The sequence below is a fragment of the Fistularia commersonii genome, chromosome 20 (assembly GCF_037954325.1).
Source record: "Fistularia commersonii isolate RoL2024-O1a breed Wild chromosome 20, RoL_Fcom_v1.0, whole genome shotgun sequence".
Classification (NCBI taxonomy): domain Eukaryota; kingdom Metazoa; phylum Chordata; class Actinopteri; order Syngnathiformes; family Fistulariidae; genus Fistularia; species Fistularia commersonii.
Window position 1 is genome coordinate 7,475,952 of NC_141303.1, and position 15,092 is coordinate 7,491,043.

At 40.5% G+C, this 15,092-nt stretch overlaps 1 protein-coding gene across 1 annotated transcript in view; it reads right to left on the reverse strand.

The window, feature by feature from the left end:
- Positions 1 to 23: 23 nt before the first annotated feature.
- LOC147222778 (tyrosine-protein phosphatase non-receptor type 14-like) overlaps positions 24 to 15,092 on the reverse strand; it is a 38,315-nt gene continuing 23,246 nt past the window's right edge. The window contains exons 7-20 of the mRNA XM_086167551.1: positions 14,993 to 15,080; positions 14,043 to 14,131; positions 13,848 to 13,935; positions 13,577 to 13,659; positions 13,306 to 13,366; positions 12,635 to 12,713; positions 10,799 to 11,268; positions 9,389 to 10,705; positions 7,763 to 7,903; positions 6,685 to 6,903; positions 3,827 to 3,955; positions 3,437 to 3,671; positions 2,750 to 2,913; positions 24 to 2,059 (exon numbers count right to left, since the gene is read on the reverse strand). Coding sequence (XP_086023677.1) covers positions 1,931 to 2,059; positions 2,750 to 2,913; positions 3,437 to 3,671; positions 3,827 to 3,955; positions 6,685 to 6,903; positions 7,763 to 7,903; positions 9,389 to 10,705; positions 10,799 to 11,268; positions 12,635 to 12,713; positions 13,306 to 13,366; positions 13,577 to 13,659; positions 13,848 to 13,935; positions 14,043 to 14,131; positions 14,993 to 15,080 — 3,292 coding nt within the window. The 3' untranslated portion in view covers positions 24 to 1,930. The remainder of the gene's footprint in view (positions 2,060 to 2,749; positions 2,914 to 3,436; positions 3,672 to 3,826; positions 3,956 to 6,684; positions 6,904 to 7,762; positions 7,904 to 9,388; positions 10,706 to 10,798; positions 11,269 to 12,634; positions 12,714 to 13,305; positions 13,367 to 13,576; positions 13,660 to 13,847; positions 13,936 to 14,042; positions 14,132 to 14,992; positions 15,081 to 15,092) is intronic.

The window sequence follows — 15,092 nt, forward strand, 5'->3', positions numbered from 1 at the left end:
AATCAATTGCATCGCGACCGGTCTTAAAGAAAATAAGGCTTTATTGCATAATAAGCAAGTTTGACAGTTTCATACATGTCTGGGGAGAAAAAAACAGACTTAATAGACTGAAAACGCATATACAAAACATATGTACACATATTTTGAAGGATTTGGGGGTTTTGCCTAAAAAAAGGGATTTGGGGGATTAAATATGAACAAACAGTGGAATGCCGTTTGAGAAAATACTGTCACGAAGACAACAGAAGTGCAACAAACACCTATATGTAAAGAGAGCGAAGAGCTTATACTTATCTGCGAATATATATGTACATTAAAATATAAAAACGCATGCATAGTTTATTTTGTTGCGGTATTTTCTGGGTACCAAGTCAAAAAGAAACTATAAAACATTTGAATATTTGTTTTCTTACATGTCCATGACTGTATATACAAAGTTAACATGGACATGGCTGGATTTGCATCATGGTTCAGAATGATAAAAGAGAATATGTAGGGTTACATGCAAATGGAGATTCTTCAGAATGTAATCGTAAAAACAGCAACAGATTCAGAATCAGTTGTTTAGCACTTGCATCTCTCTAATTTCATTTATCTACAAAAACAAAACCAAGACATTAGGGTTTTCTTACCTGAGAGTAAGGTAAACTACTTGAAATGTTGAAGTTGTTCTTATGGCAAAACATCATATTTAATCAAAGATTAAATCTTTGGAGGTAAGAAAAAATGAAATAAAATAAAATCCATTCAGAATGAAAAACAAGGATAGAATTATCAGCCAGCAGCTTTTCCTTGTCTTATATGTCAATAAGGCACAATGTTACACTATATACAGTGTTTGTTGTAAAACACAGTTATCTACTGACTGCACATGTAAACATCAAAACCTCAAATTCTGCTTGAATGGCAAAGCATAAATTCACTGGACAAACATTAAGAATTTGAAATCATCTGTGTGAATGAGATGTGATGGACACACTGCAAACAAGCAACGGTGAATTAAAAAGTAGTAATTAAAATGTACATTGTGAACATGTGTGTTTTTAAGCTTTTTTTTTACATGAGGGAGATTTTAAAAGACATGGAGTTTATGAGGCAACTTGAAAAAATAATGGAAAAAAAACATTGTACAAATCAAGAAATGCTCAAAAGGTGAAAAACCAAACTTGACCAGGTAAGGATTAACATGCCTGTCCAATATTTCGTTCAGTGGTAAAGGTGACCACAATCTCAAGATAAATAAATTAAAAAAACAACATTTGACACAATGTTGAAGTAAATATTTGCTGAATAAAGCAATACTTAATACAAAATAAATGTCTATTTTAGAACAGTGACCTAAAGAATACCTTTGTTTGGCATACTCTTTCAGAGTATAGAGTACACTAATAATACTGCTGCCACCTACTGTTCATACAGCAAAGTGCCATTTCTAATAATGGCTGAAATATTGATGAAGCGTGACAGGCAGGCAGTTCATTCAAAGTTTTACCGAGATTTCGTTTGTCACTAAAATCTCAAAAGCCAACAGAGAGTTCAAAAACATATCCATGTCTGCGGGCAGCACAGGCTGCTTGTTCACTTAAACTGCATGGAAACACGCAGACATGACGTGCGTGATCCGCATAATCAGACATTGATCCAGGATTAAAAATTAAGGGAAAAAACACACATTTGAATAAACACATGAGGAGAAATGGCTCTCGTTTGATAAACACTAATCCTTCCCTCCTGTGGGGTGAGTTTGCATACAAATCCTCAGGGATTTCTGATATCAGGGGCTGCTGACTTTTTACTCTGCACCTTCTTCCCACTAGATATTAATTATAAAATAGCATTTCTAAAGTTCTCCTGCATATATTAAGTACCATTGTGGTCATCTGTTGCCATTCTACCACATAATGCAAAGCCAACAGTTACGAGTCTGGGTTCAGATAAGGCGTGAGTTCTTGAGGAACTGGATGAGGACCTGGTAGACAAACTTGTATTGTGAGATGGTCTGTACCATTAGCATCCTCTGCTGCCTCAGGCCTGACAACATGGTGGGAACCTCTACTGGCTGTGGAAGAGAGATAAAGACATTGGAATGCAATCACAGACAGAATACAGGGAAAAGGCGAAGTGAAAAGAAGCAAAGGGGGTCACTGCAAATGTATAGCATTAACAGTAAAAAAGCTGACAATGATCTCTCCATTTACTGAAGACAACCTACTGATCGACAACAATCTCAGGCAGTTTGTTTACATAGAAAAATGAATCTGTCAGATCACTAGAACTTCTCAGTGTTAAGGAGTCGATTAGGTATGCTAGTCTTGATGGGTGTTTGGTTATTGAAATATAAGTGCCACAGATTTGGATGAGCCAGAGATGAAACAGAAGTTTATAAATGACACCAGAAAGTGGGGAATGACTCAAGTAATGACTATCAACAACAATATCATCAACAGCTTCTGAGCAATGAAAACATACAGACGAACAAATTCAGTCATACAGAGATGACTGCCAAAATACAAAATGAGACAAGAGTCATTGATTAATTTTAAATCAGAAACTGTATTGGCTTCAACAATTTCCTCTGGGATAAATAAAGTTGTTCTTATTGTTATTCGTATAATCTTGCACCTGGGTGGAATTGGACCTCTCTGAGTCTTTTCCCACTGTTGTTGATGCAATATATCCCCTTACACATTTATCTAAAGTGCATGTTCAGGATTAAAATTTCCATGAGCTAAAAATTCCAACCACGAACCTCATTGTGCTCCAGGCAGCTGATCATGAGTTCAGTAAGGATGACCACTCCAGTGCGACCCACCCCGGCACTACAGTGAACCACTACAGGAGGATTGAGGCTCTTCGATGTGTCCAACATGGAATTGGTGTGTCTCCTAACAGACTGAATCTCCTCCAGATAGGCTGCAGGGGGAGAATGAGCGAAAGAGAAGATCAGGGAAGAAAGCAGAACGCAGATTAAAAACCCAGTTAGAACTTTAAGGATGGGTGAAATTTCTCATGGGTTCCATGATCAAGACAGCAACCTGTAAGTTTGACTTTTTTTTTGATGATAATCAGTCACAAATTTAGTTTGTCCTTTATAAAGAAGTAACAGTGGCACAGCATTACAGCACATGTTTTAGTGTTGGTACAAAACACAAAATATTTTTGTCAAATGGCAACTGTGGACATTATAAGTGACATTTGACAATTTTGGCCTGATATTCCTTCCACTGTCACTATGACCACTAGGGGGCGCAGTGGCTGGCTGAGCAAAGGCACTTGAGTTTAATATGTGACACAATACTGGGCAAATTTGGCTCAAGAGAAATTCACTCATTTGAGGAAAACTAATAGAATGTATTATGAATTATCAGTGTTTGAGATTATTGATAAGCAAGAAGAGGCAAGACGAAGAGGAAAGAGCAGAGGAAAAGAGACTTACAGAGGAACCCCTGAACATATTCAGGACAGCCCTGCTCAGGCCAGTCAGTGTACTGTAGGTGCCAGACCGTCCTCTCCTGACCAGACAGCAGATGTTTGACCTTTAACCCTGTGGTGGCATAGCAGCCCGAGTCGGTACGAAACTTTGTGGTCACTTTAAACTTTCCGTGAGTGGCTGAGTTGTGTTTAGAGCCCAGTTTGGGCCAATAGCGGTGACTCTTGGACCTGCCGCCCTCCTGGTTAGAACAGAGAATGAATGAAGAGATGAGAGACTAGGTGTGAGTGAAGCACAAATGCAATGAAACAATTGTGCCCTATTTGTCACACAAAAACTGGACCCAGCTAACAGCTGGGGATAAAAAGCACATCTGTGGATGCCATGCGTGCCTACCTCCTCAGCAGTAACCATGGCTATGACGTTGACTCCCTGCTCCCACACCATCTGCCAAAAGTCGGCACAGGTGTTGGCTAACGGGCCCTGGGTGGCAATGTAGTGCCACTCCTCCCCTCTGATCATCACCTGGGGTAACACACACACACACACACACACACACACACACACACACACACACACACACACACACAATGATTAGACCAGTAGTTCTAAAACATTTATACCTGGAAGTCATTAAAGAATTTATTTACACAAAAATTGCACAAAAATGGGTCAATTAATATTTTACTTTTCTGCAATCAAAAATTTTACATTAACATTTTGAGAATAGGAATGAAGTTTTAAGATTCCTGACTTGAGTGTTTTCTCACTTCTTGAGAAACGGAGTCCTTTAGGAGTTTAATTCATTTAAAATCGATAACCCTCATCCTGTACCACAGGGTTGCAGGAGGTTTGCAGCCAGTGACAACTGGCCTTCAGCACCAAGCGAGGTTCACCCTAACAAACCACCAATTCATTATTTATTCTGTCAGTATCTCTACTGCTTAATTTGGATTCAGGGTCACAGGGGTACTGGAGCCTATCCCAGTTGTCATTGGGCAATTGGGTTCTTCCTGGCCCCATCACCAGTCAATCGCAGCAACACAAATAGAAACAACCATTCAATCTTTCACTCAGTCTAGGTCACCTTTAGGGTCTCCAATGAACAAACTGCATGTTTTTTACTTTGGGAGGACACCAGAGAAGCAGGAGGAAAGGGGAGAACATGCAGACTCCACACAGAAAATCTTTCAGAATCCAACCAGAGACATTACTACTGTGAGGCGCTAACCTGCCGCTGCCCACCAGCGGCAGGTTAGCCATAAAAAAAAAATAGCCATAAAAAACAACTAAAGAAAACCAAGCAAAATTGTAATTTCTTGTTAATTATTACATGAGTTAATGATAAACAATGCAGATAACTGTGAGTAAGCCAACCTGTGTCCTTTTTAAAACTCACATATTAACCAGAATAAATATGTTCAAAATTCAGAAAAAAACACATTAACTCACCCACAAGACGGCGGTGTAAACAACCCTAAATTGTTCTCAGCAAGAGACCCCCTTACGTTTATTCTAATTACAAACTTCAACAACTCCACTCCAGTTTTCTTACTTTCCATCATTAACAACCATAAGGCCACACACAGTACCAAAACACTCACAGAAGGATCGCAGTGACTAGGGAGTGTCATTGCATAATGAGCATGTCCTTGCTGATTGCTAAGGCCGCCTCGTGACTGTAAACACTGTATTAAGCGATGGATGAGGAATAAACAAGGCCTTTTTGTTCCGCGGCAGCTACCTTAAATGACGGGGAAGTAAGAGGGTTATACCGTGATAGGCAGCGATTCAGGGCGACGATCACACTCGCATGCCGCAATTAGGCATACACAAGAAAGGCAAACTCATGCATACATGAGCGCTTGTGTGCTTACTCTGCTCGCAACGGAGAAAGAATAGAGGGCTAGTGAGAGCAGCTCAGGTTGACTTAAGAGGGTTTGGCGTTTGGAACACATTCCTTCTGAATTCCACAAGCTCCAAACAGCCTTCAATAGACGCTTTCATCCTCTCAGCCATTCCTCGCTTAGAAAATGACCACAACAAAGATGAGAGGAGAGCGGACTCTTTAGGTTTGTGCTCTTCATTTCAGTTGTATGATGTGGCTGTTTGAGAGCAGTTTGAGTCTGAAACTATAATTAAGAGCAACACGAACAGACTTGTGACTCTAATAAACATGTGTCAAACCTGAGGCCCAGGGGACAAATCAGGCATGGCACATCATTTCATGTGGCCTAAGAGAGCTTGCAAAGAATATAATTTGCACAGTCTGTGATAATGAAACAGTGTTTATGGACTACTTTTGCCTGAATGTACTCCATGTCGTTTTTTTTTTTTGTTTTTTTTATGTAGTTACACTTAAGCATTACATTTGCACTTTATTTGTGGGAGAATTTTACTTTCTGTAAAAAACGTTCTTTTAGGGGCAGGACATAGCTGGGGATAAAGCACCATGGTTTTAATTCATGAAAGTCAGTAAACACATGATGCACATTGTGAGTTCATATTTAGCAGTTAAAGATTTATTTTGTCTAATTAAATCTAATTACCACCATACATATTCATTTTTTCATAATTTTGATCCAACATTGCCATACATGTATTGCTACCAGATTAACAGAAGGCAACAGCTTGATCGTAAACCAATAATATATTCAGCAATTACTAATACCTACTGATACCATCTTTGTCTTTTTTGTCTTTTTTGGTCCATCCATTTCCATGTATTGACTTTGTCAACATAATTTGGTGCTGTTATCAAATATTAATGTATATAATGGTTGTAGTGCATAACATTGCATGTTCAATGTCAAGACTGAAATAAAAACAGGAACTAAACAAAGAGCTTGTTTTTTTTGCACAGCTTAAAACAGAGGACCGCTTAATTTGATTAGTTTCAAAATATTTTCTTAACTATTATTCAAGTAATATTCATTTATTTCTGTGATAAACAAAGTAGTCTATGTCAAAATAAAGGACAAAGGTAGAAATTCTGTATTTGTATTTCCAGATGATCAATTGTAAATACATTCTTTGCCTTCCTATGATAGTAAGAATACAATGTGGCAGTGGTTACCATGTTGGGCACTTGGGAGCACTGATCAACAATTTTTACCATTTTCTGCAACTGCCAGCAAACATCATTTGAACATTTACAGCAAAAATAATGTATTTAATCATTCTAATAATTTACTTCAGTATTTGGGTCACAGGCAAAAAATAAAGAGTTTTGCCCTTTAGCCCCCTGAGCGCACCTTGATGTGTGACGCATTGATGTAACCTGTGTTGTTCTCCTTGTTTGGTACAAGTTCCACTCGGTTCTCTTCATATGGGACAACATCACGGAAGCGATTGCGCTCTGAGTTTTCTGGAAGCGTGGCTGTTGTGAGAACACAGTCTGCCCTCTTTTTGGGCACCTGCTCATACTCAGTAAACACCCGCTCTTCTTCCAGCTTCAACTCCAAGGTCTTACACTGTGAGACAGAGGCAGGGAAACAATGAGGGAAGAACGTTAGTCACTGAATTGTAATCTACAGCATTCAGAGGGACTTCTTTTTTAGGTCCTGAATAACCAATTCATTTGTGTTGGACATTAACAAAGAGATCATTCAGACAACAAGAGCACAGAATCTTACAATCACATTTCTAAGCCATCGTCATAGTTTACAACTGTGTTAGTAAGTATGTAATAATGCAGAAATATAGATAAAAAAAGAAAAAAAACATGAAAAGAATCCCTGGGGGGCAACATCTATGTCAGTCTCTCTTTCTGTCAGGTTTTTTTTTTTCTGCTGCTGGTTCTCTCCCTCCCGGGTCACATTCTCAACATACCAGTGGGCCCACAGGCGATAAGCACCACCATGCCACGCGTTCCACAGCCCACTTAGGGCTTGTCCCCGTTAGCTTAGCAACAGTCTGAACAAAGGCTGGGTACAGGCAAATAAACAATTATGGGGAAGAGGAATGTATTACATTGATGTGACAATATGAGACCAGTAGTTAAATTGGTTAAAACAAGCTTTCTTTGACAGCAGTCCATACAACGCTGCTTGGGAGGTCATACTGCTATGGCTCATTTCATGAGTGTTTGGCACTGACAATTTTCCATTTTTTAATTAACCAATGTGTTTCTATTTTGATGAATTAAAAACTCCAAGAAGCTTGCTATTTTATCTGTATTTTACTTCCCAAATCACAAAAATATATATCAATATTAATAAACCAACATTTTTAACCTAAAGAACAGATACAAGATTATCAAAATCTTGGGAAAATTTTGATTGAGATTTTACTTCATGCAATAATCAAGAAACCAATAAAATTTTCCCTTACCCTTTCGTCAGTAGCAGCCTTGGCACCTTCTTCTGTAGGACACTCTGGAACAGGCATTCGCGCCACATAGAGACCATTTAGGGCAGCCATCATCAGCGGTCGCTTCATGGAGTCTACGGACATCTTCTGCCGCTCGAGTGTCTTCAAGAGAGAGGAAAATCCCGCTGTCATTGTTACAGGTGCCTGCAGCATTGCAAGATTACCTGGCCTCCCATGGCCTGAGTGCAACATTTGCTTTGGTGTTATGTGCATTTGTAGAAATGGGTGGAGAAAGTTAAATGCGCGTGCGTGGAAAACTTGGGTCTTTCCGTCCAAAGATGCCAAATGTATCAAAAGTAGTTTTACAGCGTCCTATAAATCTTACTTCCTTAGTCATTTGTTGTTAAGTCTCTTTTCCTTTATTTTATATCCTTCCTTTATTCCAACCTACCTCTTTAGTCGTCTTTCTCTTACAGAACACCTTCTTCCACTGACTTTTTTTTCTATTATGGCAGCCAAACTCTGACCCACATGCCTTGGTCCCTCCTTCCTCCAGGGATTACCTCTCCTAATCTCTGATGCTATTAAAACCTCCAGGGCAGCTCCTCCCTTCCCCTTTCCACCTTATTCAATTCCTATGGGACAGTCAAAACAACAGCTTGGGAGTCACCAAGGGTCCCCTTCTGGTAGGAGATAAACCAGATGGTTGGAATAAGTGATACATGCTTCAGTCACAAACCCATTGAGTTGCAATGTGTTTGAATCACACATCTACATCAGGTCACACATAAACAGTGATTCCCTATCCCTGGTATCACAAGGCGATTATATGATTTAACTTATACCTGGACTCAGTGTCAAATGTTTTTGCCTTAACAGAGTTTCAACCTACACCAAAACAACCAGCCTGAAGCATAATCTGGAGGATTTATAGAGGTTTTAGCAGCCTGGCGGGACTCAGAGCCTAGTGCTACCTTCTCAGGTGCTGAAACCCGGATTACTACTAATCGGGAACTGAGAAACTAGCTAAAAAACAACGGGTTGAAGTTCTAAAGTGGACCAGCATAGGGTTTCTTTCAAGTTCTTTCACATTCTTCTTGCAATATTACTGGTATATTTCAGGATTTCATGATGATGATTTAAATTCAGCTTGGGTTAATGGGTGGAGCTGCACAGAATAACATGTTCTGGTCTGTTATTAGTATCAATATATTCTTATGAGTCAGTTGTATCATTTTCTTATAAAGACTAGGACAGTCACATCTGACTGATTAGGAATAGAGTGCACTATCAAGCCTGGCTCTCAGCTGAAAGACTTCAACTGTGGCACCTAAAACAACATTTCAGCATACAATCTCATCTTCTCATTTGATCTACAGGGAGCAATATGACAAATCTGTTTTGCATTTTGTAAAGTGAGCATTTTGTTGAGACTGTCCTCATAACAGCAGTAAAAAATAAAACCCTGTCATAGATTGTAAGCATCTGTGATAGAGGAAACTGGTGTTAAACTATTTTCTTCATAACATCTGATAGGAACGCTGCATAATGAATTAAATTCATTGATTTATGGTGGATGTATTGATAGTTACGTTTCATTTCAAAGTCAATGTGTATTTAAGGTGAATTATTAAATTATTGTCTTACCCTCTGGGCTATTTCTCTCTCCACTATGCTGTCTTCCAAGGAGAACATCTCTGAAACTGGCCTCTCTTTCACTGGCTCCTTCCTCACCCTCTCTTTAACACTGGTCAGGTCTGGTTCTGAAATAGATGGGCCTAAAACTGCTCCATTCACCCCACCTTGGTCCCCTCTGGTCAAAGTTCCAGAAGCACCTGCACCACCTCCGCCAGCTCCAGGACCAACACCAGCCTGACTCTGGCCCGGTTTGGCCTCCCGACTCTGGGCTTGGATTGGGTCCATTGGTCCGTGGTTGCTCTGTGGTCCCTGGTTGTGGTTGTGGTGGTGAGTGTGAGTATGATTGTGAATCTGAGCATTACTAGGGGGTCTAGGAGGACCAGGGTACTCTGGAGGGGGCTTGTTTGGCAGCTTGGCCAAAGCAGCCTGCAACTGGGCGCTAATGCTAATGTCTTCGTTGAGACCAGGTATTTGAACATCCAACTCTGGCCTCTCCTCTTCTTCCTCCTCCTCTTCCTCCTCACTCTCACTACTGTGGATTAGCATGGTAGCGTTAGATAGAGTTTTCTGATGCTGGTAGGATAGTGGCCCTGGTGGTGTTACAGCGCTTTCTTGTGCTTTCTGGACTGGCATCTGCATCGGCAACTCCTTTGGTTGCTGAGATGGGGGCTGAGGCTGGGGCTGGGGTTGTGATTGGGGGGTTTGGGATTGAGTCTGAGAAATGGACTGAGGCTGAGGGGGCATTACATGTTCTCTTAGTGTATTCCTTCGATGAAGCTGAGTGTTCATGCCCTTTATCACCATGCCCTCCATTCCACCTCCTCCTCTCATGCTACTGATCACTTCCATACTGTGCCTCTTACCTAAGGTGGAACGGTGCTTTGCTGCAGCAGTCAGTGGTTCACTAACCTCCTGCAAGGACTGGTGAACCACAGCTGAGCTGTCTGGCTGGAAGGTCTTGACCTGCAGCTGCACCATTCGAGTAACCAGCTCTGGACTACTGCCCCCGATGCACCTGTGACGGTGGCTTGCAAGGTCTGGTGTGCTGGTGGCAGGTCGAAAGGAATTGGAGGGGTAAGGCGGGGGAGGTCGTGACATATGATTTCTTAACATGTTAGCAGTAGCTACATAGTTTCCTGCATTTGTCCCTTGTTGTTTGGTATTTGCCAGCTCAGGTGTACTAACAGTGTGGGAGATCGAGCTTCCTACAACTCCACCACCCCCACTGCCTCCACTTCCATTTATGCACGGTGAATGACAGGGTCCCTGGTTGCTGGCGGGGCCTCCCTGATGGGGTCCATGGGAGACTGGTTTACTGTAACTAATCTGCAAAGGGAAGAAAAAGCAGTTTAACTTGAAAGTTTGAGCAGACAGTAGAAAAAAAGGTGATTCACATCTATCAAGAACATCCACCAATACCTGTGGAGTATAGGGTCCTGGGCTGGGCCCAAGGCCATGATAAAGACTTCTCTCCCTCATTTCTGGCTGGCTATACACCAGAGCCTCAGGTTGGCGGTAAGCACAGGCATTGCTAATGTTGAGACTGCGCAGTGACTGACTGTGGAGGTCATGGTGAGCAGGGAGCATACGCCGCTTCTGCCGCATAACAGCATCATACTCCGGAGTGGGCCGGTAGGACGGAGCAATGATGGCACTGTGGCGATGGCTAGGGATATAGTCTGGGCGCATAAGCTCACTGCCAGGTATGCTGAGGTTGGAGGACATGGGCGAAGGTGGGACAAATGTCTGGGAATGATTAAGGGAGCTGAGGCTTGGGCTGCTGTACATGCTCCCATTGGGCACAGTACCATTGCGATAAGGAAAGTCAACTTGACAGCGGTCCAAACTGGTCTGCGACTTGTAGTATGGGTCATCATGGAAGATGCTATCTAAAGAGCAGAAAAGGGAGGCAAACAAAATCAAATAAAATTAGTGTCAACTATGCCCTTCAACAAGATTTTTCAGATCCAACCAGGTTTTAACCAGATCCAACTAGGTTTTTAGATCACATGTCACAGTGACTTTACTACATTAATTGTAGTGGAGTAATAATCTTTTTAATTTCTTGAAGAAATTGAATCGAAAGACATCAATTGCCTATTCAAGTTCTGTCTGGGTGTCTCTTAGGTCGTCAAATCAGAATTTGTCGGCTACACCTCAGATCCACCACAAAGCCAAGGGTGATTGTGCCCAGAATCTGACAACCCTGCGCCATCCATTTGGTGAGCTTGGAGAGTTAGGAAATTCAAAATATCATTCTTATTTTAAAGTTACCTTTAAAATTAAAGAGTTATCTGCACAGTGAGGTGGCTATTTTGACATAATGCCATGCTGGGGGTTTGTGGATTAATCTCTATTATGATGACAAGTTAGTATAAGTAAAAAGTACTGAGTTCAAATAATTGTAGCATGAAAAGAACAGAAACAACATTGCACATTCAAACAAGACCAATGAATATAAAATTGCTGATGAAGGAATATATTTAAGGCATTTAAGAGTTTTGTACAATGAGAAGACACAGGCTATCTGTGGAATGGTCCAAGTGACTTATTTTGTTCAATTCTGTTTTTTTTATTTTTTTACTGATGTGAGACATTTTGAAATATGAATTTCAAACACTGCTTTGATTTTTTATTCTTCATTTTTCTAACAATCCTCCCTATCTTTCCAATATTTTCGATGGGTGTGGAAAAATCTCTGCAATGAGGCATGAAGTACTCTAAATCAGTTCACAATGAGTCCTAAAGGGACATTGTCCTAAAAGGACAGTGACAGTCAGCAAAACAAATTAACATATAATTCAATTAAATTAATTGGTAGACTTAAATAAAAGACGGGTGTGTGTTTTTCCAACAAATTCAGTATTCTCCCATCTAATTTTTCACACATGCAGAAAAACATACATAATTTCAAAAGACCTTTGATGCCAGGGGTGCCTCTCCAGATTGATCTCACAACCACACTTAGTCACACACCCAGAAAGTTTTTTTTTAATCCATTTTAGTGTCAAGCCAATATGAGTTAATTTGTTAGGACTAAAGGCAGACTAAGTATGTGACAAACCCAGAGTAAGAGTGAGGTCACCTATTCAGCCCCCCAGATGGTGACAAACTGGTTGGGAAATTATAAAAATAGAAACCTGCACATCTGGGGAGAACAATGGCAGCTTTTATCGGGGATAATGAAACATTGAATCACACTTAAGATATTTCACCCCAGAGAGGGGTTCTGTGCTTTTTGTGAATTGAACGTACCTTGAGAGCTCTGAGTGTCTTGATACTGCTCCACATACTGGGAATGCATTGTTTGGAAGTTACAGGACTGGGGCCGTGGCTATGTGATGGTATATAGAAAGATGCAACACGTTATACAGAGAAGACAAGCAGATAATATTTTGCAGTCATATAATTCCATTTCCTGGCTGGTTGAGGGAACCTCAAAGTATATTGTCATTTACATTATTCTGTCTGGATTTATGTCTTATCTTGCTCTAGTCATCCTCACAAAAGGAGATTGTGACCAGCTCTAACCTGTTTAAAGGTTATTGAGTTGGCAACAAGTAGCCAACTGACTGAACAGCTATTGTGCCACATTTAGCCAAGCCATTGTTTGGCAGCATAGATGGAGGCGCACAAATCACTGCCTCCATTGTCGCACCGGAAATCAGACCAAGCAACACCCATGCACACTTTCCAACACCACCAACGCACATTAAAATTAAGACTCCATGGCACATTTAGTGCTGCTCTTAGTGGGAGTAGCGGGATCTCTAACCACAGATTTTTTTTTCTCTTAGCCCAAATTCTCACTCTGTCTTCCAACTTTCTGAAACCCAAAGGAAGAAATCTGAACAAATAAATGAGAATTAACAAGTACTATAAAAACCACTCAGAACCAGCAGGGAAATGGGAAAGGCTATTTGTACCAAAGAGAGGCGGTGAGTCCAAGTGGGTCTCCTCCTAATTGGCGCAGGTGAGTGAGTGGGTCTATAGAGAAAATATACATGAAGGAACACATCTGAAAAATCAGAAAACTAGTATTTTTCAGTAAATATGGCTTTATATCAAAATACCAGTGACTTCATAGCCTACCAAAAGTAGATGAACTATAATTTCCACATTATTAATGTAAAGAATATACTCAATTTAAATGCTCCCATGGCCTTCAGTCATTGTCTGGTTGGCCTCAAGACTCACTCTGCACAGATCTTGTTCTGTTTGTAGAACTTGTGTCTGGCCGTGAAAAGACGAGCAATGTACTTGGCCATTTCCATATCCTCCTGCACAGCCAAACAAAGAAAGGAAAATATAGATATACTGAATTAGCACAGCAGCTGGATTAACGGTTGTCTTTTCCCATGTTCTGTCTGCTTTCAGAGATATCCAGGAATATTTTTCCTTTTTGCCTGAAAAATACTGCATGTGTGTTTATGTGTGCCTCGTGTCCCCTTACAGACATAACACTCACCATGTGAAAAATTATGGTGTCATCTCTGCTCGTTATCTCCACTGTGATGGCTGACTTGTTGTGTGCTATGGTACCAATGTCCTTCCACCTGTCAAACAAAAACACACATTTTCCCACATTTTCCAAATTTAGAGTTTTAAGTTCAGGCAAGTAAGGAAAAAGAAGGCTAGCAAGGAAAAGAAAAATAAAACTTGCCTGTGAAGCATTATGGATCTGCCATTTCTATGCTTGACAAATACACCAATGAAGGACACACCAATGAAAATATCGTTGGTGTAGTTGTCCTGTGAAGTATGAACAAAAATGTGTGGAAGGGAGCAAGGTCATAATAAAAGACATTTCAGTTATAATACATGTTCAATACTGCTGGAAAGCATTTTAAATTTCCATCTACATCAGTGGGGGAGGGCACAAATGCACTCCTTGCTGTCCTGCAAGGAGTGTGAGAAGTTCCAAGAACAAACAATTATATCTTGTAAAAATTTAACCATCGGTACTAATGCAATGATATAAATGACAGATTTCAGATTAGGGTATCCTTAGCTACACCTCACCCTTGTGTTAAGAGTGTTTGGGTGGTCTGTGGTCACAAAAATGTTTTGCCACTTCTACTTTCTAAATGGAAGTAAAGCAATATAAATCAACTCACAAGGTTTAATGCATTCACAATTTATTTGAAAACAGTATCTTATATTAAATCCTTTTAATGTGAGTAACTGTCGAACTGGAATTTCTTGTTTATTGCAGCAGCTTCACGAAGCATTTTGTAGAAACAAGGCATTCATTGTGTAGGCGACAGCAATCATTTACTCAGTAATTTGTTTACGCTGCGAAATATAATGTTAGCCTTCTTCTCAATGTACAGCACTAACAAAACTGTCGTGGAAAACGGTTAAGATATTAACCCATCGGCTTTCTTTAACCCCTGTATTGGTTTAAACATGTGACGATGGGATTTTTTTGTCACTATTCTTTATTCTGACAGTGAAGACGGGGCTACTTTCCTAGCAGTGAGGATTTTGCCATGTTGTTGCCATCTAAACACTCTTCGAAGTGACTGTTCACGATTGGGAACAATTTTCCAGCTCTCTGTACACATGATAAGTGAAGGTATGTGGAGGAGGAGGGTTGTGTGATTAATCTACCTTAGCAGGGAAACTCTCCTGGCCAAAACCATCCAGTTTCTCAACTTCCTTGATGTATAGCAGCTCCGCTTCAGCGGTCTGCATTCGACTGCAAAAATAT